The sequence below is a fragment of the Melospiza melodia genome, chromosome Z (genome assembly GCF_035770615.1).
Source record: "Melospiza melodia melodia isolate bMelMel2 chromosome Z, bMelMel2.pri, whole genome shotgun sequence".
NCBI classification, from domain to species: Eukaryota; Metazoa; Chordata; class Aves; order Passeriformes; family Passerellidae; genus Melospiza; species Melospiza melodia.
In genome coordinates this window covers 48,581,954-48,606,483 of record NC_086226.1, presented here as the reverse complement: position 1 = coordinate 48,606,483, position 24,530 = coordinate 48,581,954, and the positions used below count along the sequence as shown (strand labels likewise).

The following is a 24,530-nucleotide window of genomic DNA, read 5'->3' as shown; positions in this document are numbered from 1 at the left end:
TTCCCAGATTTCTCAACACCTTCAATTTGAAAACTGATGAAGTTTTCCAAGGTGTATGTTGTTATTCATTTTACTGTTGCCTCTGATGAAGAGATTATTACCTAAGTGATTTTGCCACCTAAAGGCACAATCGGCTGTACTGTGTTCAAATTTTATGATGAAAGTAGTGAGAACTGAAATTATGAGAATAGGGTTATGAAGTGAGGGCAACACACCTGAAAACTTGAGTGTTGTAAAAACTTGGTTTTTATTTAATATTCTTGTTTACTTCAGTAGCTGATCTGCCAAGTATCAAGGTCTCTTGGGCGTACATAAGAATGATGATATTCAGAGAGAGGTTTCTTGCTTGCATGTTTACTTTAAGCAAGGAAAAATTATAAAAAATTCACGTAGTGAAATTCCTTATGAGAGTCCATATTCCTCAAGAAAACTGTCTTGAATGGAAGCTTTCAAGGCTGTGGATTTGAGCATTTAACCATTATATTGCAGCAGTAGTGTGTTTATACCTCTTAACTTTGTGTGAATATGAATAGAACACATCAAGTATCTGTCTCTTGTGATTTAACCTGTATCCTCATTTATTTGATCTTCTCTGTGCAGCTTATAAGAAACTAGTAAATGAGACTGAAAAGATCCAGTCACTATGGATTTCTTCTGTTTAATTTTGGTTTTTAACACTCCTTTCAGTTAATATGCCAATTGCTTTTTTTTTCCCTGTAGGTATTTTTGAAAGTCCCCAGTTTGGTTTTTTTTTGCTTTCTCTTTTCTCATATTTGGCTTCCTAGGCATATGATGGGAGGAAATTATTTGTGATGACTCTTAAAATTGGTTATAAATCTTTTACAAATCTGTCATTAAAACAAAAGCACTTGAGTCTTTGTCAGAGGCTTTTTCTGAAACATAAAGTGACACATAAAACTTTACTGAATTGGGCTTTTACTGTGAGTTGTTTGCTTCCAGATACATTTTGGAGTGATGTTTTTTTCTTACCTTGCCTGGTGTTTGTTTCTGTCTTTGATCTCTCTGCCTTTCTGTGCGCTGTTATTAATTTAGAGTTTCAGCTGCTTGGTATTGAAACTTTGAAGCTATAGTTATTGCCATTTTGACATTTTTGTGTACTAGTTTGCCCTACAGAGAGTCTGCATCTTCTTAACCATTTCATTTTTCTTATTCTCCACAGGCATTTGGTCAGTCTGATACAGAGCCAGAAAAGACTTCGCTTTGTAACTTGCCTCTGCCCCCTCCTTCAGCATTTTCAGGAATGAGTTCTGATGTTGCACAGTCATCTTCTATCAGAGTCCCAGAAGATGTGGAGAAGGAGGATGAGTACGGTTACAGCTGGAGTAAGTTTTTCCTGTGGTAATATTTGAAATGCTAAGTATTAAAATTGTACTGTAAAAGACACAGGTCTGGAGGCATCCAGTTTGAACTGTTTCTTTCTCATGTGCATTATGGTTTGGGTGCTAAGGTTGCTATTTTAGTTGTGCTTGGTCAGGTGCACATAGAAACAAAAAAAAGATTTTGTCCATGGTTCCAGTTCAATGTAGGACGACTTGAAGAATTTCAGTGTACTACAGGTAACAGTTTGGCAGTGATCAATATGATAGTATCTATTACCTGAAAATGTTACTGGAGAGAAGATTACTTCTTTTGTGTATGAATATTTTTTTAAAGAAAACTTAAAATATTTTCTGAAGATATAAGGAAAACAAGAAGCTAGAAATGTTATTATAAATCACCTAAGGCTTAGTTTAAAAGACTGTGTCCTTTACCCTGAAAATTTATCATCCATTTTGGGCTGCTTCTGTCAGATACTGCACACTGAGCACTGATCTTGATTCTAGGTAACTTGTGAAACTTTCTAATGTAAATCTAACCCTACACTTGTACATTTAGAAAAGATCGTGCAGCGCTATGGAAATCTGCCAGGGGAGCTACACATGATTGAGCTGGAAAAAGGAAAGACAGGTCTGGGACTTAGTCTTGCTGGTAACAAAGACCGATCCAGGATGAGTGTCTTTATAGTGGGAATTGATCCAAATGGAGCAGCTGGAAAAGATGGCAGGTTGCAGATTGCAGATGAGTTGCTAGAGGTGAGTTTTTGCAATATGTACTGAAGCCCAAATGTACTGACTTCAAATACCAGATTCTTGCTGAAATGCATAAGTTTTTCAGTAGACTTTGAAATCCCAAGTTTATCCAAGTTCATATCACTATGCTATAAGATTTTCCTTTTGATCTATGCCAAATAGGTGTAGTGGATTTTTTCCTGGTTATAATTACACCAAGTTATGGGTTAGATCCCTGTATGCACCATTCACTTAAGAGTTGGACTCAATGATCCGTGTGGGTCCCTTCCAGCTCAGAAGATTCTGCAATTATGAATGAAGGTGTGTTGAATAGAAATGTGGGACGACAGCTGTTTCTGAGTTACTGAGCTGTATGTAATGGCAGTGAATTGCAGGCCATGAAAAATATTGAAGTCCTCCAATCCATCTGTGCAGCATTCTAGACTTTCTAATTACTTCCCTGTTTACTAGAAGTGTGATAATAGCAGAATATTTTTATATTGTGTAACACAGAATGTGGAAATTAAATTGGGAAAACAGGAACAGATCTATTTTTATTATAGACTTCTAACTCATTATATGTTTGGGTGCTGTTTTCTAGTGGAGTAGAGTGACTGAACCACTAAACATGCAACTAACATTTCAAGTACATGTGTGAGCATAATTTGTTTCTATATTCCCACAGCCCAGTTGATGGTACTCGGAGATGTATTCTCTACTATAGTTTTTCCCATTCTTTCTAATAGCAGTAGGTAACATTACCCTCACAGAATTGCTTTGTGTAACTTCAAAGCTCTATGTGGAAGTGTTTGGGGATGTACTGGCAAAGTGGTACAGAGTGGTAATGGTGGAAACAGCTTGAGGGAGACATTGAGAAAGTAAATAACATTGGCTGAAATTTGCAGACTATAAAAAAAATTAAGGGATTTTTGGCTCTGTGGACCAAGTCTAATGGAGGGAACTTTGTTTCAGATTCCAGTATTGTGAGACAGTTCACTTGAAGCATCTGTTTTTAAAATCCGAAAGTGGAAGAGGTGGAATATTCTAAAAACATGTTGACACATGTCTGTCTGAAGCTATCATCTTGTGATTTCTTGGGTACTGTCCACACTAGAAACTTGCAGACTACTCCTAAGAAATTGCGTCAACCTCTTCTGAGAGGAGACGTCTGAGCTTGCTCCCTATGTGCCCAAGTAGCTGTCCGAGAGCTACTTGGGAATATAGGGCCAACAGTGAGGGCCATGTCCTATCCCTCCCACTTGGCAGTCTGACCATGTATTTTTCATACAGCTGTGGCAAACACTGGAGGGAGTGCTGCATTTGGTTTGTGAACTCCAGTGTAAAGGACAGGACTTGGAATCCCTGTAACCATGCCTGATGCACACACCCTGCATAGGAGGTGGTTGGTGTTATGCTCATCCCTCAGTACAGTGTCTTGCATCTGTTGCTTTGCTGTGTCTTGGCTTCTGTTAGTGCTACCTATATACATTTTATTACTTTCCCTTTGTGTAGGTCCAGACTGTCCCTTTTCAATCATTTCCCTTTTCTTCAGTTAACTTCAGCACTCAGAAATTTTTTTTCATTTTTTCAAGAAAAAATGCAACTAATAAAATGCAAACAAATAATGGCCTTAATCTGCAAATTCACACTGATTGCTCATCTCCTGTCTGAATTGTAGACATTTCAGGGTGTTACAGTGACTAATCTGCTCTACCAAATGGAAAAGAGATTGCCAGGTCACATCTTCAGATAACAAGTGTGGAGTCTAGAATGGCTTGGGTTGGAAGGGACCTTAAGGGTCATCTACTTGCAAGTCTTCCTCAATGGCCTGAATTGCCAGCCATGAGATCAAGTTGCTCTGTTCCCATTCAGTCTGGCCTTGAACACTTCCAGGGGTGGAGCATCCACAGCTTCTCTGGGCAACCTGTTCCAGGACCTCACTATTGTCTGGGTAAAGAGTTTTTTCCTGACATCTAATCTAAAACTTCCTTCTTTCAGTTTTAAACCATTGCCCTTTGTCATAACCCTATCACGCTGCATAAAAAGTTACTCTTCGTCTTTTTTCTAAGCCCCTTTTAAGTTCTGAAAGGCTGCAGTAATGTATCTCCAGAGTTTTCTCTTCTCCAGGCTAAACAACCAAAACTCTCAGCCTATCTTGACAGGACAGGTGCTCCAGCCCTCTGATGATATTCCTGGCCCTCCTGTGGAGCTGCACTGACAGATCCACATCTTTCTTGTGCTAAGAACTCCATAACCGGATGCAGTACTTGAGGTGGGGTCTCACGTGGGCAGAGTACAGCTTCCTTGACCTTCTAGTCACAACTCTTTGGATGCAGCCCAGGATGGCATTGGCCTTCCCAGTCCATACTCTTATTTTGGATTGTCCCAACCCAATTGTAATTGGACTTGTTGCACCTCATGAGATTCCCACAGGTCCATTTGACAAGTGTGTCTAGGTCTCTCCAGATGGCACCCCATCTTTATATTGTGTCAGCTACACCACTCATCTTCATGTCATCTGCAAATCTGATGAGGGTGTACTTGATCTCTTAATGTTTCATTGGTAAGGATATTAAAGAGCCCGTCCCAGCACAGAGCCCTAACTTGTCACAAGCCTCTACCTGGACACACAGCCATTGTTCACAACTCTATGGCTGCCTCCATCCAGCCAGTTCGTTATCCACCAAATAGTCCACCCTTCAAATCTCTCTATCTAATTTGAAGATAGGGACATTGTGTGGACCTTTGTCAAAGGCCTTGTAGAGGATTAAGTAGGTGTCACTGGCTGTGCTGGCTGAGATCATCTCCTTGTCTTCTATGTGCCTTAAAATTGCTTCCATGAGGATCTGCTTCAGGATGTTTCCAGGTACAGAGATGGGGCTTAGTGGTCCGTGGTTTCCTGGAGGTTCCTTTCTCCACTTTCAAGAAATGAGTGATATTTTCTTTTTTTCTAGTCACTGGGGACTTTATCTGACCTCTCTGACTTCTTAAGTAGGATGGAGAGTGCCTTGGCAACTACATCAGGCAGTCCCCTCAGGAACTTGGATTGCAGATCCTCAAACCCCGTTGACTTGTGCGTATTCAGTTTCATCAAGTGGTCTCAAACTTGCTTTTTGCTTACAGTGGGAGAGACTTTGCTTCTCCCAAACTCCACCTAGATGTTCAGTAACAGATGTGAGAAGCCAGACTGTCATTGAAGACTGAGGTGAAGAACTTTAGAGTTCCTCACCCTTGTCCATATCCATTGTCACCAACTGTCCATTCTTAATTGTTAGGCAGGTGCAGTCTCCTTGGTCTTTCTTTTCTGACTTCTACTTATAGAACCCCTTCTGATTTATCTTCGCATCCCTTGCCAAAGCCTCTTTCTTCTGTGCCTTAATATTCCTAAACCCCTCTCTAAACCCATCCAAACCATATCTATGTACTCTTCCCAGATCATCTGTCCCTAGTTCCACTGGCTATTCATTTCTTTCTTACTCCTTAATTTGAGGAGCAGATCCTTGTTTAGCCATGTTGGTTTCCAGCTTGCCTAAGTGGATTTCTTACACATGGGTATGGAGAATCCTCAAAAAGCTACTAGCGCTGTGAGTCCTCTATCCCTAAGGACAGTTTCTGAGGGAATCTCATCCACTAATTCTTTTAACAGAAGGAAGTCCATTATTCTAAAGATAAGGGTCAGTTCTGACTCTGCCTTTTTTCTAAGCCCATGTTCCTTGAGATCAGTAATTTAAGCAGGGCATGGTCACTACAGCCAAGGCTGCCTCCATTTCAATCTTTCTAACAAGCTTATCTGCACTGGTGAGCACCAGGTCCAGTAACACTGCCTCTCTGGTTGGTTTGGCCAATACCGGGACCAGAAAGTTGTCCTCAGAGCACTCCAGGAGTCTTCTGGATTGCTTGCAGTCAGCTGTACCACTTCCCCAGCAGACATGCAGGTGGTTGAAATCTCCCATCAGGATGAAAGCATGCAAGCATGATGATTTCTGTATCTCAAGCAAGAAGTCAACAGACTTGCAGATATCAGGCACTCTGTGGTAGACCCCAGCCACAAGGTGTCCCTCACCGATGCTGTCCTTAATTTTTACCCACAAGCTCCTGAGCTGCCCCTTCTTCCCAGCCTCTTTCTTCTGAGAAGGTTGTAGCCCTGCATTGAAATGTTCCAGTTGTGTGATTGATCCCACCAGGTTTCTATGAGTCTAGCTAGATTTGAATTGCATGATTCTGGTGCAATTGAGGAACAGGTTTCAGTTCCTCTTGCTTGTTACCCATGCTGCCCATATTGGTGTAGAGGCACTTAAGCTGGATTATCAACCTCTTCACCTTCTGAGAAGAAGCCTCCTTAGTATATCCCCTTCCCTCTTCCTCATCAAATCTCGTTTAGAACTCTGCTAAATGTACCAGTGTTCAGACTTCTGTGTATAAAGTGCCTGGCTCAGGGATTTGAAGTGCCCGAGATTCAATAAAGAATAGCAATCTCATTACAGGATGTAAGCAATTCATTTATTTGTTATGGTTGGAATTTCTCATGGCCCTGCTTAATCACCTCATCAGTCATGAAGTGATCAATGGCAAGTGAAAATAGATCATGTGCCAGGTCAACCCAATATAACTCAGAGAATGACATTTTTAGCACTGTGAAAGTGTTAGTCTGAAGTCAAACTATGGTGAATATTTTTACTGAAAAAAGGGAGTGAAAGTAAGACATAACATAACTCTTATTTTTGTACAGTTGCTGTTTAGTCAGTGATATGGATTTTTTTAAGGCTAAAAAATTAGTTTAAGTGTAATTAAAATATTTTGATAAATAATTGCTGCTTTTCCTTATCTAGATTAATGGCCAAATCCTTTATGGAAGGACTCATCAGAATGCTTCTTCAATAATCAAATGCGCACCATCTAAAGTTAAAGTAATCTTTATCAGGTAAGTTCTGGTTAAAGATTTGGCTGAAAAGGTTTAATTTTTAATGTGCTCACGTTGCACATAGCGTTTGTTATTTTTAATTTTGGTAACATAGATGTACTTTTGAAGACAATCTTACTACTCGTTAAATATATCTTGTAGTTTTCTGTTTTGATATTTGTACTGTGAGTGCCAGAAATTAAGAACCAGACTTAAACTTGTCCTAAGAAATATGGGGCGGTACTATTACCTTCTTATTACATCCTTTAACTGAATATATTGCAGAAACAAGGATGCAGTAAATCAGATGGCTGTTTGCCCTGCAAAGTCAGTAGAGGCTTCACAGTGTACTTCAGGGACACTTCAACATCAAGAGGTAAAGTAAATATTTGTTTTTCTTATTTGACCAAAATACTAACATTGTTCTGGATAGAGGAGGATCCTATCTGCTTAGTAAATACAGTAAAAGAAAAGGAAACTCATAGAAAAACAAGTGAGATTTTAGTGAAGTTGCTAAATTTAATACAGCTGTCATAAATTTTGTTTCATTTTATATTCTTTTATACTATGAAGTAAGTCTAATATTCCCATCAATAGAGTTTTAGAAGCTTAGGTGGAACTAGAAAATGAGCAGACTCACTTTAAATATTTGCGCACTACTTTGTTTTGGTGCAAAATGTTGGATATAGTCACTTACAGCTGCATTTTATTTTTCTCTTAGATTGACATCAGTGTTGCAAACCCGAGTGCATTTTCTGACTTAAGTTCATGTAAAAACATTCAGTATGTGGAACTTCCTAAGGTATGTGCTGAATTTACATCAGTCAATAGCCATTCAATTTTGTAATGCTGTCCCTCTTACAGCAAACAGACTCTCAGTTACTAGAAGCTGGAAAAGAGATTTCTAGAGATCTACTCTTCCTGTTTGGGAATGGATCTCAGAGTTTTCCTCACAGAAAGATTGTTTTTGATTTGCTAATTGCTTTGTGTCTCTGGAATAAATATTCTTTTGTTCTATTTGCCCAACTTCTTATAACCATCTCTACTGATGGTTCCTCAGGTGAGATCAATGCCTTAATTGTTCAAAGTAAAGAGTGAATAACAGTTTACCTTGTAGATTTCAAAGGAATGGATTTGAATTTAGAAGTGTTTCAGATTTATCTTGGTAGTCAGTATACTGTTTGTTTGGCAGAATCTATTCCAGAAATAGTTTAAAACACAAATATTGGTGCATTGTGGAACCTCAGACTTGATATATAAGCAGGCTTCACTAGTCTTTAGTGATTGTATTCTAACATTTTGATGTCACAATATTTAACCATTTGCATTTTCTGTTTGCCCCAGGATCAAGGAGGCTTTGGAATTGCCATCAGTGAAGACGACACAACTAATGGAGTAGTTATTAAAAGCTTAACAGATCATGGTGCAGCTGCAAAGGTGTGAGATACATTTAAAATCTAATAAGGGAATGAAGAATGTTTTTTGGAGTAGCATCCATAGTTCATATTTTTTATTTTATGTTTTTCCAGGATGGACGTATCAAAGTTGGAGATGTGATTCTGGCAGTGGATGATGAAATTGTTGTGGGATATCCTGTAGAAAAGGTGCTTCTGAAGTGTCAGGAATGTTACAGAAAGCACACTGCTTAATGTAGGAGGTGATTGTGTCTTAAATTAGTGAGGTTCTCATGACTATACTTAATTTTCAAACCTGACTAAAAAAATCAAAGATCTGCAGGCACTGTCTGGAAAAGAAAACTACTGCGAAATAAGCTAAAGCCTAATAAATTTATAGCTCAGCTGTTATTTTACATTAATGCACTACATGAATCCTCCTATCTCTGCTTCGAATGTGATTTTATTTTCCCTGTGGTTCAGACCTGATGACTGAGAGACTTAGTAGTGTGATAAAAGCCATGAATTATTGCTCAGTAATGACTCTACATAGCTAGTCCACTTTAAAGGTGTTAGAACCAGTAAAACTAGTATGTGTAAATTTGCATGAGTGAGTTGTTTCAGTGATAAATCAAGTCATAAACTATGCTTATCCATGGGAACTGTCTGTAGTAACAGTCTCATTATATTCCAAGCATGGTATTTCAAACCTTTGGAGAAAAATATCTCCATTCCTAAATAACAAAATTTATTTCTAGCTTCTAGCTCTGCAAACTCAGTTTGTGTTCTGTAGTAAATCAAGGAGGCTGTTTTTCTAGCACCCACCTTGCTACCAAGAAAAGTGATTCTTTAGGCATGAGCAGATTACTTTCTGTTTGTTAAAGGGCAATTAGGAGAGCATCAATCTTACTCTTTGGTGTGCTGCTATCTCTGAGGCAGTAAATAAATAAGAAATAGTGAAGTTGCCTGTAAGGAGGTAGGGGTAGATAAGCTTTGTAAGAACAGAGATTGAGTAAGTAATTTCTGAAAATATCTCTACTGAAATGTAAAGTCTCAAGAGGATTTGGTGTCTGTTCTGTAAGATGGCAATTGATTTTGGAGGGTCTTCAGTATCTCTTTGAACTAGATTTTGCATTACACCTTGGTGTCTATCTCTCCCTTCCATAGTTCAGGTAGTATTTTCAGGTTTTTCTTTCAGAATGACAGTTGCACATTTCTTTAGTTCACTAGATATTTTGGCATTGACTTCTGTGAGATCAGAATTGGGCTCCACCCAGCATTAAAAGGCAATACTTCTGTTTCTCCCATGATTGCTATACAATATAGTATTTTATCTAGAGAAACAATTGAAAGATTGCCATTTTGTCATCTACTATAGTTTGGCAAAGTTTCATAGAAAAAGTTTTCTTAGAAAAAACATCAATATTTGTGTTTGTTCCTTATGAGAAAATCTGCAAGATTGTGACAAGTAGCTCCAGTTTGCGGAACTGTTACTCTACTTTATTTTTGGTTTGCAACTGAACAATCCAGTAACAGTTTTCATAGGCTTTTCTCTTTATCATTCAGTTTATTGGTCTCCTGAAGACATCCAAATCTGTGGTGAGGCTTACAATCAACCCAGCAGAGACAGATAACCTGACTACAGCACCAGCCCTTCCCAGCACTGTCCCAGCAGAGAAGAGGAATATGCAACTTGCAGCAGCTGTCCCAACTTCCAGCTCACCAGAACCAGAAGCAGTCAAAAGTACTGTTTTCCTTGTGTGTCTGTATTCCTATGTGTGTCTATTACAACTGGGGTTGCAACATAAAAAAAAAGACCCAGCTTGTAAGTTTTCCCTTTTTGTGTGCACTGAGTTGTCTTCTGCATTTTCTGGTATTTCCAGATTACATACTCATATATGTATAAATAAAACATTGTGCCCCCATACTGAAGACCTACCTCTTGGCTACCTGTTGTAGAGGCAGGAGGATGAAAGATTTTCTCCTCCATCTCAGATATGCAGCAGGTGCCTCTGCTGTGGTTGTCTAGAACTAAGTGAAAGGCATTCCTTTAGGTGAGGGAGAAAAGTCATGTCAATTTTTGCAAAAAAAAGGATGTTTGAGAATGTCTTGCCATTTATGACTAGCCACATTTGGCTCTTCTCCTTCAGAGTGGAGAATCAAGATGTTTCTGATGGATGATAGTCATTGGTTAAGCAAGACACTTCAAAGTTAATAATAATTCAAGTAATGCACTCATCATATAGATGTTTAAATTAAGTTCTATCCTAAATAGAGTATGTTGTGTAGAATATCTGCCTTGGCTGTCAGGACTATAATCCAAGTACTTGATGGCATAAAAGCTACAGGAGGCATGGCAAAAAAAACCCTACAGGATAGTATTTCTCTGAGGAGGAGGGAGAATTGGGAACATCATTCTCTGTGCATCAGGTGTTCAGTTACTGCTATACAGCTGTCAGTGAACTCTGAAAAATGCTGTTACTGTAACCAGGGTGTTTCATTGTTGTTTTAGACACAAGCAGGTCTTCAACTCCAGCCATGTTAACCTCTGACCCAGCTACTTGTCCCATCATTCCTGGATGTGAAACAACCATTGATATTTCCAAAGGAAGGACTGGTCTTGGTCTGAGCATTGTTGGAGGAGCAGACACTTTGCTGGTTGGTTGGAAAAATATGTGTCACTCATGTGAAATAACAGTAATGAAAATAAAGTCTGATAGAAGAGATTTTTTTGTCGTTTGTTTCTAAAGTATTTATAGAAAGACACAAAAGAAACAAAAACAAGAAAAAACCCTTTCTAAAGTTAAAAGTAAAAATGAGCTTCATAAATATTTTGGTCATTTTTCATCATGCATCTGACTTTCATTCCATGACTTTTTCACTGATGAATTATAGTAGCAATTTTCAGTTACTTCTGGTTCAAAATGGTGGCTGTTCTTTCAACATGAAATTTTGATGTTGTTTTTGTTGTCAGGGAGCAATCATTATCCATGAGGTATATGAAGAAGGAGCAGCATCTAAAGACGGACGACTGTGGGCTGGTGATCAGATACTAGAGGCATGGTGATTTCTTTGGTTGTTTTTGTTTTCATTGCTGGCTAAGTGTTTTGTATTTGTCTGCTGGAAGAAGCTGCATGATTTGCCATTGTACACTTTCATTACAGGTGAATGGAATTGACCTCAGGAATGCCACACATGATGAGGCCATTAATGTCCTTCGTCAGACACCCCAAAAAGTTCGCCTGACTGTGTACAGAGATGAAGCCCAGTACAAGGAGGAAGACATGTATGATGTGCTGAATATAGAGCTTCAGAAGAAGCCTGGTAAAGGCCTTGGGCTGAGTATTGTTGGGAAAAGGTATGTAATGTACCTGGAGATTCAGTGTCTGCAGCTTGCTTATCATGTTTCATTGTGGTTTGGTGCTCAGATCCTGTGGTCTTGAAGGCCATGTATCTTATTTTTGTGCTTAAGCTAACCAGTCTTTCCTGGAGGAACTAAGCCAGTGTTATTCAAGAGAAAAATGAGACAATGTTTATTTGTGTTCCCAATAGCAAGCCATAAACATTGCCATCAAACAATACTTTAATGTAAAATTCATGTGTGTACTTGCAGAAATGACACAGGTGTGTTTGTGTCAGACATCGTCAAAGGAGGAATAGCAGATACAGATGGGAGATTGATGCAAGGAGACCAGATATTGACAGTGAATGGAGAAGATGTCCGAAACGCTAACCAGGAGGCTGTTGCAGCTTTGCTAAAGGTATTGGGGAAAAGATGGATAAGAGTGAAAAACTGAGATTCAGGTTTTGTGAAAGCTTTAACTTTATTCAGACTGAGATGAGACTGTTACTGAGATGTCAGTGAGATGACTTGGGGATCTAGCTTTAAGCTTCCTGAAATCTAGAGCATTCAGATTTTGATACTTTTCCTGATAAAACTGGGAGTAGTGGTGGTGCAGAAAGCCATATATTAATGAACAAGGGGCTGATAGACAACCTTTATAGAATATCATTACCTAGAACAGCTGAAAACTTAACACTGTGTTCTGTCGAACACACTGATAGCTGGTTAACTGTTTTGTATTTTCAGAAAGATATGCAGAACTGACTTTGAATGATGGAGAATTCAGCAGAGTAGTTGCGCTAGAAATTACTGCTTTCGTAGCTTATTTACAAGGCCCTGTAGTGACAGGACAAGACCATACAGTTTTAAACCAAAAGAGTAAGTTTAATTAGTTGTTAGGCCTAAATTCTTTAATGAAAGAAATGAGGAGGGAGATGAAATGGGGATGGTGAGCACTGGAATAGAATGTCCAGAGGAGCTGTGGATGCCCCATCCCTGGAAGTGTACAAGGCCAGGTTGGATGGGGCTCTGAATAACTTGGTCTACTAGGAGACATGAATCTTTTTTTTTATTGTGTTTGTTTTGTACCACCTTGCATCCATTAAATTCTACAATGCATTTTTCAGTTACCAAGCTTTCGGTGTAAGAAACTGCTTTCTCAGAGTTTGCTGAAGTAACTAACTGCAGCTCTTGGAGCCAACCTATTCTTGATAATTTTTTTTTCGGATGTCCTTCCTCTATTTGCAAATCAGAAATACAATATTTCCTGTAGTCTGCCAAGAAATCCATCTGGTTAACTGCCTTGTCTGTTTGTCAGTCCAGAGTTTTGAGACATGCTGCATGGTAAGGATTCCACTGAGTCAGCATTTTCAATGGAAAACTGTTTCACTGGAAAAAAATTACCGGTTGCTAGTTGTAGGTGTCTCTTGAATACATAGGCACATGGTCATGCTTCTTAACACTCAGATTCAAAGCTATATTTTTTCAGATCTTGAGCTCGTCCTTGAAATTTTGGATTTATTGGGGAGCAGGGGTCCTAGGGGAGAGCAGTGATCAGAAAGGGAGATATGAGAGCTTCTGTATTTTCAGTCTGCATCCATTAGTGAGAATGCCGGAACAGGATCTATGTTGTGCCACTGAACTTGTTAGTATACTCTTATTTGGTTATAGTACTTTCCCTTCTTACACGATAGTTTTTTATTTAAGAACACAGCATTTCTTCTTCACGTGCTGTACCTCTCCTCTGAATAAAAATACCTTTACATGTGGGAAATTTGTTTCATTTTGACAAGCATTCTGAAGTATCTAACTGATTCCACTTACCATTCATATATTCAAGTTTTAAGTACTTCATCATTGCTCAGTAGTAGTACTTGTAGTTAATTGTCATAGCCCTGAGGAATGGGCTTTTAAAATTCCTTATACATATTATTGTTAATAATTGTTTCGTTCACATAGTGTAAGTGGAATAAAACATGGTCACTCACATGTAGGCAGTCGCTGTTTCCTGTTCAGCTGTCCATTAGGTTTTCTTTCGTGAGAGTAGGATCTAGAGTGAATTGTCGTGAACTACCTTTTGCTAGAAAATTATTTCATAATCTTTGGAAAATTCCTGTGTATTTTAAGTAGAATGATACAAATAGAATGTGTCATCAGTCTGAGAATTCTGTCTGTTCTTGCAGTGTTTCTTTTGAAGTATCCCCTAAAGTATGTAAAAAAACTATCAGCTTTTCCCCTCACTAAACTTACTGGATCTATCAAATGGGAGAATTTAGGAAGAGGGAGAAAGGTGTAGTAAAACTAAATGTGAATTGATTTATTCAGGAGTCCCATTGGAAAGTATTAGCTCCTACTTTTACACAATTCTAAAATCTTGTTTGCGGGTTTGTGTATTCGTGAGGATGTGGTAATTTTAGGTACATATTTCCTCCATTTTCCACTTTGAATAAGAGTTGTCCATATAGTTTAATGTGACTAGATTCATACAAGCACAGAAGAATGGTTTTGAATGGTTTTGCCTGAGCTTTGATCAGGTCTTTTCCAGGACATTGAGAAATCAACATTATTTATAAAATAAAAAGCAATTTAGTAATAAATCTTTTTTAGTGTCATTCCTAAGAGAATAGCAACAGGCTATGAGGTATTGAAACTTTGTTTGAATGGATATGTCTGGTTGGTTTTGATATATTGGCCTAGTACTATGGATTTTTCTGACAAATGCATGAATCACTTTTAGGGTAATAAAGTTAAAACATGGCAAATAAAGGCAACCTCATGTATTATTAAATTAATTGAATGCAGAAGTTTCCTCTTACAACTTCCCAGTGAAAGAAAAAATCAAAATAACAGCAAAACTGAAATTTCTTTATTAATACATTGCAGATCGATGTCTTCTCTTGACACTACTTGTATTATGTTGAAAGTCTCATTTTCTTAGCCTTGTGGTAACAACTTTTCTGTTTTTTCAAAATAATGTCTTGATTTTGAAATATTTAATTGCAGGGTGAATTTTCTTCTGAGACATGCATTTTATGTAGATGTGTGAATACTCAATAGAGTAGTTAAAATCTTAAAGGCTAGTGAAAGGACTTTCCGATGTGCTGTCAATCCATATCACCCAGCTTATTGCTGGGAGTCAGATGCAGGCAGAAAATTCACTTAAACTATAGATGTTTAGGAAATTTTCTGCCCAAAATTTGTTATATTGGTGTCTATCCAGAGTAACAGATAATTTCAAAAGTTAGAGAGAGATGAGTAACTTCCAGTTCAATTACCATGTTCTCAGTCATATTAAGATAAATAATGATTAAGACTTTGGTGCAATGGTGTTACATTTTATTGTAAAAATTATATGTTGACATTTCGGTTCAGAAGCTATTCCTTATTAAGTGCAATGTAATAGAATTATTCTTCTTGTGTGATTTTCATGGCTGCATTGTAATACTGATTAATCCAGTATTAAAAAAGTACGCTGCTTGGTATTGAGTACCTTGGTGTGCTTTGGGTCTGTCACTGGTCCTGCCATGAAGGACCAGTCTGCAAAGCACTCATTTCAGGATTGCTAGTCCATGGGGGTTTTTTTCCACCTGTCCATGTGGTTTTTTTTCTTCCTCCACTTTCTAGAAAGTCACTTAAATATTGTAATTTTTACTCTTGTAAAGAGGAGAGATATGTTACAAGTAACTGTTTCTTTAGTGTTCCTTAGGTACAGTAAGACTAGAGGTTGGAAGAATAAAAGCTGGGCCATTTCACTCTGAAAGGAGAACATCCCAGAGCAGCCAGGTATGTAACTATAAAATTGGTTAATTTAGGAGAAATAATGTTAAATAATGAAAGAGTAAAGATAATAAATAATGAAAGAATAAAGAATAAAATAAAGAATTATGTTAAATAGAAAGATCTGTTTTATTATGACAATTATTTTTTACATGCCTGATCCGAGATGGAAAAATTTTGCAGCTCTTCAGTAGCCATTTTATGTTCAGTTTAGCAAATTGTATCTGTTATAAACAAGATCCAGCCAAAAATATAATCCAGAAATGACTTTGCTCCAGACTCCAGCTTGGAAGCATAGAGAACTCCAGTTCTCATCAATACCAGAAGAAGTTAAAATCAATTTTAAACTCGTCTGAGTAGTTGGCATGCAGTGGAGTTTTGCTTCAGTAAGCATAGGGAATTTCTCCATTCCTTGCATGTCCTTACTGTAATCTTGCATGCCAGAAGCAGGAAACATGTGCACTTTCTGTCAGACTTCTCTTTATTTTATTGTTGGTCTGATGGTGAATTGTTACAATCTCAAATCAATTTCTGTATTTGAAAGCATCTTCCATGGTATAACAGCTTGTACTGTGATTCTATCCAGTAGGAGCTATGGTTCTGAAAGCTTAGAAATTACCTTAATAGCTTTCCTTGATTGTGAGCTGGGGATGAAAATTATCAAGTATTAAATATAAATAGTTTTAAGACATAATTAAAATTCAAGTGAGTAGTTTAGATAGGACTGACGTTTTAGGCTATCTTCAGAATTAGTATTGTTAAATAGTATGAAAATGTGCAGACTCTGGCTGATCTTATTCTAAGATGAAGTTCACAATGTTGAATATTTTGAAAAGTGTGTCACAGTCAGTGGACTACTTTTGCTGGGAACCATGTTGTTCCTTTACTTGCCCTTCAAGTGTAGTGAAAATCATCTTGGAAATTGTGCAGGTCAAGTTGAGTGGAGAGCCTAATTTTAGTTGCAGCTGATGCAGTAGCTGAACATTTGAGAGCCCACATGAGGATGTACTGATATCTGTCTTTTGTTTTCTGTCTTTACTGTGGTACTTGTAGCTAACTTGCAGTAGAAGATCTCTATAAGGTGATAGAAGGTGCAAATACCAGGACCTTGCTGGCCCTCAGAAGAAGCACTTCAAAGATTTGCATGGGGTTGTAGAAGTACAATCTCTCTTGGTCCAATGATGCTTCAAAAAAGAGCTATCTACAGTGACCAAAAAATTTGTGTTGTTCTCTGACTCAGTTTTAACTGGGCACAAAAAAATAAAATACTGCAGAAAATAAAATTAATACAGTGAGTTACAGTTTTACTTTTAGCACCTGGGTCAGTGAATCTTGTCTCTAATCCCACTCTAACATTGTGTGTAGGTCAGTGAAGGAAGTGGAAGTCTCTCATCCTTCAGTTTCCCAGTGTCTGGGTCTGGTGCACCTGAGGTCTTTGAAAGTGGCCTAAAGAGGCATACCAGTAAGTTGTAGAGTTTTTTGGTGCTTTCAGTATTTTATACATGTGAACTGGTAGCCGAGATCTTTCTGTTATAGTTATGTTATAACTATGTGATGCTTAAATTTAGAACAAAGTTATTTCTGATCATAGTATTGCTAGAAAATAATGGGTTTTTTCTATTCCATTTGAGCTTAGCAGTCTTATTCCAAAAATTATTTAAACGGAGAAAATTATGGATTCTTTCATCTACTCTAGAAGTATTTCAATCCAATTATTGTAATGATGGTCACTATAAAAATCAGATTAAAATGTATATAACAAACAAGCAGAAAGAATCATCATATTGATTTGTATGACTTTATTGAAAAGGTTTTCTAGGAATGCTTGTTTAACTGTTTTTTTAATTTATCTTAATTCATTTGACAGCAGCTTCTGAAATACAGGGACTAAGAACAGTTGAAATAAAAAAGGTAAGTTGTAGCATAGGTAAGGTAAGATAGTGGCACATATCAGGAATAGGTTGTAGATGTTTTCAATAGTTGTCTTTACAGCATGAAGTAAGTCTAGGCCTATTCATTGTTTTAGGAAAGGAACAGGACATTAATTTGTCTGTCTTTTCAGTTTGGGACTGTACAATCTGCACTGCCTATATTTTTATGTAAAGTAGTGTGACTTATGGTATCATGTTTTGTGAGTTGTGTTGAAAGTAAACGAAGGAAGAGATACTGGGACTTAGTTTTATTGTTACCAGATTGAGTTAAGTGCAGATTCTGTTTCGGTAAAGTCAGGGGAATTGTACCAAAGTTGGAAGGCTGTTTTTTGATATTTGATATTTTTCTTCACATGTATTTTTAATTAGTAGGTTCTTGCATGACAGCTGCCAGATTTTCAAGTGTGAACTTCAGTCACCTTCATTATACATGTGTGCTTAGTCACAGACTGCATCTTTTTTTCCAAAATATTTATATGTTTTTGCTTGGCATCTAGTTCACTTGATTACACGGATTGTATTCAGTCATTCTTTTAATAGTAGAATCTGCAAATAGCAGTTTGCAATAGCAATTTTTCCAGTGAGGTATTTGGGTGTGGTACAGGGGTAAGCAGCTGGTTTCGCCCTTCAACATTTGGGCACTAGGGGGAGCATAAAGATTAATTCTAGTCTTCAGGAGATTCATAACAGGATATTCATATAGACAGTACTAAGGACAGCAATCCCATCTCGTTGGTTTTCCTTGCTCAAACCTCTGTGCTGACATTAAGAGTCAGGTGCTGAATTCTGTAATTATTTAGTTTGGTTAAGACAAAACACACAACTAAATCAGCAAATTTTCTCCTACCACTGAGAGAAAGAAACATCCATTCTGGTCTCTCTGCTTTCCTGAGGTAATGCAAAGTGTGTAAGCTTAAAAACTGGCTTGACACAGGAATTCTAATCTTCATAAAATAGAGAGTTTGGCCATCTTTTGAGGTAAGCCTGCCATTCTCTGTGTTTTTCTTTCCAGAAAAATCTAATCTTTTTTTCATTACTGTAACAGAACCCTACAGATTCACTAGGCGTGAGCATTGCTGGAGGTGTAGGAAGTCCTCTTGGAGATGTTCCTATATTTATTGCCATGATGCACCCGAATGGACTTGCAGCTCAGACTCAGAAATTAAGAGTAAGTTAATTATTAAGAAGGCTGTAAAGATTCCATGAGTAATGTGATTACTCTAGACAGGCAGTAAACTAGCAGTTCAGTGATGCAGTCATAAGTGCTTCTGGCTGTGCAAAGAATTCTTGCTGTTTGGATTGATGAAAAAGGAACTCAGATTGTTGGCATGGGAAAGTGTAATTACTGACATGTGCTAACTTAAGAAAGGAAGTCCTAAAGCAGTCTTGGATCTTAGAGTTTGTCAGCTTGTGAAAGTTAGAAGCATAGAAAGTGGTTCAAAAGCATGCATTCTATAAACAAGTGCCATTGCTGAGTGTAGTGATCATTCCTGCAAATGTAGGTGTGCAGTCTGTTTTATCTCTTGTGTTTCCTATGCTTAGGATAGAGAGAGTACATTTTAGGCTCTGAGTTAAAGAGATTTTTAAGCTGTACTTAAATGCATGCTATATCCAATATGCACCAAAAGTGGTTGAATTTGGCTCAGGTTTCTTAGAAAATGTTATTTCAAGATGAAGTCAGACAGAATCTCTGATGATAATATGCTACATCAGTCTGCCTGTCTTTAGGTGACATGCAAAATGCATCTCTGTTTTTTAACATATTTCTACAGTTTTAGGATCAGTTCTGTAAAGCATCAGTACTTTTTACACTGATTACACTAAACCAGTGTAATTTGCTAATTCTAATGTTGAATTACGTGCCTTCATACTGGGCCATTTGTAGTTCTGCTGTTGTTGAAAGTGACAAATAAATCTATGTAACTAAGTTAGATTTTCTACATTTTCTTCTGTAGGTTGGGGACAGGATTGTTAGCATCTGTGGAACATCTACTGAGGGCATGACTCATTCCCAAGCTGTTAATATCTTAAAAAATGCTTCAGGCACTATTGAGTTGCAGGTAAAAAATCCTCAGTGACATTTTGAATATTTTCTGAGTACTGTTTTGCCAGCTGCTACATTGAACTATTTTAGTGTCAGCATTCTTATGCCACTGATTTCCAACCTCTATTCCTAGGTTGTAGCTGGAGGAGAAGTGAGTGTCATAACTGGTCAGCAGCAGGATCCACCTACGCCCAGTCTTTCGTTTTCAGGACTAACTTCAACTGGCATTTTTCAGGATGATTTAGGGTCAGTAACTATAGAATGTACAGCCTCTGTAGCCTGTTACTTTGGATGATAATCAACCTATAAACCTTACAAATCTACTTAATAGTGGATGGCATTTTTGGCTTAATCATGATTAACATGTTTGGTACACATAAGACCTGTGGGCCATAGGTCCTCTTCTGTGTTTTTCATGATGAAATTTACTGTGCTGCAAATTTTTTTGACTCTCTGTAGACTTGTTGTGTGATCTGATTTCTTCTACAGCCTCTATTGTTTCACTGAGGCTGGGTAGCTAGGATTAATTGATATGCCCAGAAATTCTCTTTCCACTGTTGTGTCTGTGTTTCTGTATTGTGCTCTCTAGTGCTGTGCAATCAGGAGTGTCAGACGTTTCTGATATACAAGGTATACTGCTTCTGGTATTCTGCAAGATGCATTATGTAAACAAGTTTTGTGTCAAACTCTGTCATAAATCTGAGGCATTTTTTCTTTTAGGAAAGGGAAAAGAGAAGAAGTATTCTTTAGCCACACATACCTACTTTGAAAAGTAGAATTGCATAATTTCTTACTATCAAAATATACGTGTGGAAATACACCTATAAATGATCTATATAATAAACACATATATACAAATACACAGTCGTCTATTAGGAGAGCAGCAATTCAACCTTAATAGCATAAGCTATTTGAGCTTATTTTAGGCTTTACAGGCTTTTTAAAGTAGATGTTAGGGAATCTGGAGATACTGGTAATAATTCTCTAATTCACTACTAACCACTATTAGTGGCACATAGCAGCCATAACTATGCCCTGAGCTGTGTATTGAAATAGCTGCTTTCTTATGATAATGTGGGCATTAGGTAGTTTACAGAGTTTTACATTAACTGCAATAGCCAGTTCTTTATAACAAAACTATTTGTAGTTGTAGTGGAAAGAAAATTATATTGGTTAGCTTAAAAGGAGTAATGTTTTTTGTTGAATATTGTATGTGTTAAATCTGAAGTTCAGACAAAATACTCTTTTCCCTTTTCTTAGACCTCCTCAGTACAAGACCATTACTCTTGACAGAGGACCAGATGGCCTTGGCTTCAGTATTGTGGGTGGCTATGGCAGTCCCCATGGAGACTTACCCATTTATGTGAAGACAGTGTTTGCAAAGGTAGGTGGAAATTTGTCCAATCAATCTATTTATTAGTTCACTGCAGTTATTGTTCTAAATCTTGGCCTGGTTTTGCAGTCAAAAGATTGTTACAGTTTCTCACAGCTTTCCCTCTTTAGTGCAAAGGCTGCAAATGTGCTTGCAGCATTTGATGGCTGCAGTCTTCAAAAATTGAGAATATCCAAATATACATGATTCAGCCTATTAGCAGAGTCTTGTCCGCCTGTAGAGACTTGAATTGTGTAATACTTAGGAAGAAAAGCTCCCTTGCCTTATATTTAGAGTGTGTTTACTTCAGGTAGTAGACAAAAGTGTTTTATTGAACTCAGACTGGACCTTCAGAGAAGTTCAGATGCTGACCTGGATTTGATAATTTGGATGGCTCTAGGAAACAACAGAGAGTCAGAGAAAACTGGAATCACAAATGCTAAATTTTTAAGGTATATCTAACTGTAAAGCTGTCTTTTTGCGCCATTTGGTGAAAAGTTCTGCAGGTCTTGAAAATGTTACTTTTATAATACTAGGGTTTAAATCTTACACTAGCTGGAAAAACAGGGTTGAGGGAACCAAACAATCATGTAGTTCCAATTTCTACATGTGGAACTTAGACTGGGCAGAGTGTATTGCAAAATTGGCAGTCTTCTCAGCAATTGGTTCTATCTGTATCCCTGAAAAAGAAAAATGTTGCAGGACTGTTTTGAGGACTGTGTGTCAGGGAGAAAAAGAAATGTGTGAGTCTGCAGTTACTTATTTTATCATTCCAGGGTGCAGCAGCAGAAGATGGACGCCTCAAGAGGGGGGACCAAATCATTGCTGTGAATGGGCAGAGTTTAGAAGGGGTGACTCACGAGGAAGCAGTTGCTATTCTGAAAAGGACCAAAGGAACAGTCACTTTGACTGTGTTGTCATGAACTGGCTGCCTGACAGGCTTGGGTCAATAAGACAATATTGCTTACTTTCCACATAGTAAAGAGAATGGAAATGTTTGGGTAGTCTTCTTGCTCTTTCAGCTTCACAGGACTGTGTTACAACACTGAAGAAAAATAACATTTAAACATATTTTTGTATACATTAGAAGTACTTCTCTTCCTGTCAAACCACTGGAATGAAATTATATTGACAATGAAAACACATGGATATTTTTCCTATTAGTAATTCACCACAAAAAAAATGTTGCCATTAATAACCACACAAGAAAGTTGAAAAGCAGAGGCTGCATATTTGAATAATGTGTGAAAAATGATAAATTCACCAAGTCAGCACGGAGGTTGCAGGAGTAGCAGTAGACAGAAAACAGGAATGAATTTATAGAAGAAAGAAAATACTACTAAATCAGAGATTTGGTAGATAAGGGGAAATGTATGTAGTCTGAAGGCAGATGGTTAATAGACTAGATGGTTCTTTGGAACTAGACAATTTTTAAGGTTCCTTTCAACCCAGACTTTCCAATGACCATATTATTTCACAATGCTCAATAGGAGAAACTAGTTTGGTGACCTGGGTGGATTTTTTTGCTTGTCTTTTCTGTGTTTAAATTTTTATAAGTCATGGTGTATCTGAAAAAAAAGAAAAAAGAACACTGTGTTTCACTTGGCTTAGGTTTGAAGGTTTCATTATTTTGGTGTCAGGGGGTTGTGTTGGTAGTGGTGATGATGGATTTGTTTTGTGTTTGTTTGTTTTGTTTATGGGTTTTGTGGGACTTGTGCTCAGGACTGAAAAAATCCATTACTAGTGGAAACTTCCTGGTAATTGAGAATGCCCAACAACTGCAGTATTAGAAGAACTATATTTTTAAAGTAGGAATATTTTATAGTCCTTATGGGTGAAAACAGATTTTCTAATATGAAGTGTCTGTAAGCAAACGTTGTCCTCTTCCAATGTGCAACACCACGTACAGGGTCAGTGCAGACATTTCTGCAAGTTGTTTGCTTCAGAGCCTTGAACAAACCTCTCAGAGCAGCTCTGCTTAGCTGCCAGCAGATGTCTGGATATTGCCAGTGTGGAAGGAATTGACATTAATGGTGTTGCTGCCATTATCACTAGCAGCAAAGGCAGAGTCCTCCTTGAACTGAGGAGGCATACAGCCAGGAGTGATGGGTTGAGGTTGGGTAAAGACCTGAAAATGCCTCACAGTGGAGGTGAGTAGTAAGACAGTAGTGAGGTTTTGCATCAGTAATAAGCAGAAGAGGAGCTTTGACAGCTACAACTATTATTTTGGGGATATTAATTTTAGAGGCACAGATAAAAGCATCTAGTAAATACACTGCAACTGTGGAGCTTTCTTTGATCAGCAGCATGGTCAATAAATGCATCACTTTCTCATTACCTAAACTTTATCTAAAAACTGCACTCAATGAAACACTCAGCTGATTGTAACCTGCTTGCCCTTGCCTGCCATGCTCTTAGGTATCTGACAGATAAAGCATGCTTCTCCCTTGATTTATTTTCCTGCAGAAAGATTTAGCTGAGTCTTTTGAGAGAGGAAGATACCTGTCAAACTAGTATGATATTTAGCAGGAGAATGCTTTGTGTTAATTAGCAAAAATGGAATTTTTGCAAGAAGGCCATTATTTCAACTACCATTTACAAGAAATATGAACTGAAAATGCAGGCAATGGTCAGGCCATTATTAGGGGATAATACAAAAGACTGGCATTCATTTTAGTGGGTCTCAAAAGCAGTATTAGGCGTGTCTCTCAAATAGTATTAACAAATTGATAGCTATGTGTAAGTGAATTAACAAAAAAACCCACTCTTTGTCTTTTTAACTATTCTAGTAGTTACATTGTGGTAGGCTAAGATGCAGTAAACTAGATGGTACCATTGCTGGATGCTGCTGTTATTGATTTGCTTTTGTACTTATTCCTTGCATAGAGTGAGAAATGCCTACATTAGAGTATGTAAAGTCACTTTAAATAGTATCTATATTTGTAACAGAAGTAGTGTACAGCTATTTTGTTACTGCTCTTGTGTCACAATGGGGGATTTAAATTAATAAATTTCAAACTGTCTAGATGAAGTGAAGTGCTGGATTTGTTACTAGTTGCTTTATAATAGCATGCTTGCGTTATTCATTCTGTTGCAAAAGATTAATTCAAAACAATTTAATAGTTGAAAAAAGGCATTACTCTTGATGTAAGCCTTAAAGCATCTTCTAAAAATTGATTTTTTTTAATGGTATCTTCACTTGCAAACTCTTAGCAAATTCATGAAACCGTGAAACTGTCTTGCTTTTTTGTAACAGAGCGTTAATCATTGCTAAAAAAACCATTCCTTCAGGCATGGGATATGCCATGAGGCACAAAAATAGTGGGCCATGGAGCTTGGGGCTCAGAGAATGGGCTCTCCCCCAAGCCCCTTGCCAGGAAATTGTTGCATGACCACTACTTAGTGGCTGCCATGCACTAGACCATGTAGTAATAGGCTTTTCAGGCTTAGGATGTTTGGTTTTCTGTATCATTTTGTTTTCAGTGCAACTTTCCAGTCACAGGAGTTAGTCCTCTAAGGTGCTGTGGGCCAGTTCTGCCAAGTTTTATGGTTTTGGTTACATTTTTTCCACGTTACCATGTTACAAGTTTGGAAGGGTCTGGCATCTTAAAGGCCCCATCCCATTGTCTGGGCAGATATCCAGCCCCTTTTTTAACTCTCAGTTATGTATTGCTGAGGGGTAATCAGAGTGGTATTAATG

The 24,530-nt window shown here is 37.7% G+C and overlaps 1 protein-coding gene across 23 annotated transcripts in view; it reads left to right on the top strand.

Moving 5' to 3' along the window:
* The window catches only part of MPDZ (multiple PDZ domain crumbs cell polarity complex component), a 94,479-nt gene extending 70,618 nt beyond the window's left edge, over nt 1-23,861 (top strand). For 21 of the 23 annotated variants that reach the window (XM_063180655.1, XM_063180667.1, XM_063180659.1 and 18 more), the window contains 20 exons: nt 1,181-1,343; nt 1,897-2,093; nt 6,899-6,990; nt 7,255-7,345; nt 7,691-7,771; nt 8,314-8,406; nt 8,499-8,573; nt 9,930-10,107; nt 10,876-11,021; nt 11,338-11,421; nt 11,528-11,721; nt 11,977-12,124; nt 15,403-15,489; nt 16,849-16,945; nt 17,351-17,394; nt 18,460-18,582; nt 19,370-19,474; nt 19,592-19,704; nt 20,719-20,842; nt 21,607-23,861. In XM_063180655.1, the coding sequence (XP_063036725.1) occupies nt 1,181-1,343; nt 1,897-2,093; nt 6,899-6,990; nt 7,255-7,345; nt 7,691-7,771; nt 8,314-8,406; nt 8,499-8,573; nt 9,930-10,107; nt 10,876-11,021; nt 11,338-11,421; nt 11,528-11,721; nt 11,977-12,124; nt 15,403-15,489; nt 16,849-16,945; nt 17,351-17,394; nt 18,460-18,582; nt 19,370-19,474; nt 19,592-19,704; nt 20,719-20,842; nt 21,607-21,753 (2,382 nt within the window). In that variant the 3' untranslated portion in view covers nt 21,754-23,861. Of the gene's footprint in view, nt 1-1,180; nt 1,344-1,896; nt 2,094-6,898; nt 6,991-7,254; nt 7,346-7,690; nt 7,772-8,313; nt 8,407-8,498; nt 8,574-9,929; nt 10,108-10,875; nt 11,022-11,337; nt 11,427-11,527; nt 11,722-11,976; nt 12,125-15,402; nt 15,490-16,848; nt 16,946-17,350; nt 17,395-18,459; nt 18,583-19,369; nt 19,475-19,591; nt 19,705-20,718; nt 20,843-21,606 lie in introns of those variants that run through there. The other 2 variants (XM_063180658.1, XM_063180673.1) reach the window with 2 other exon arrangements.
* The last annotated feature ends 669 nt before the right edge of the window (nt 23,862-24,530 follow it).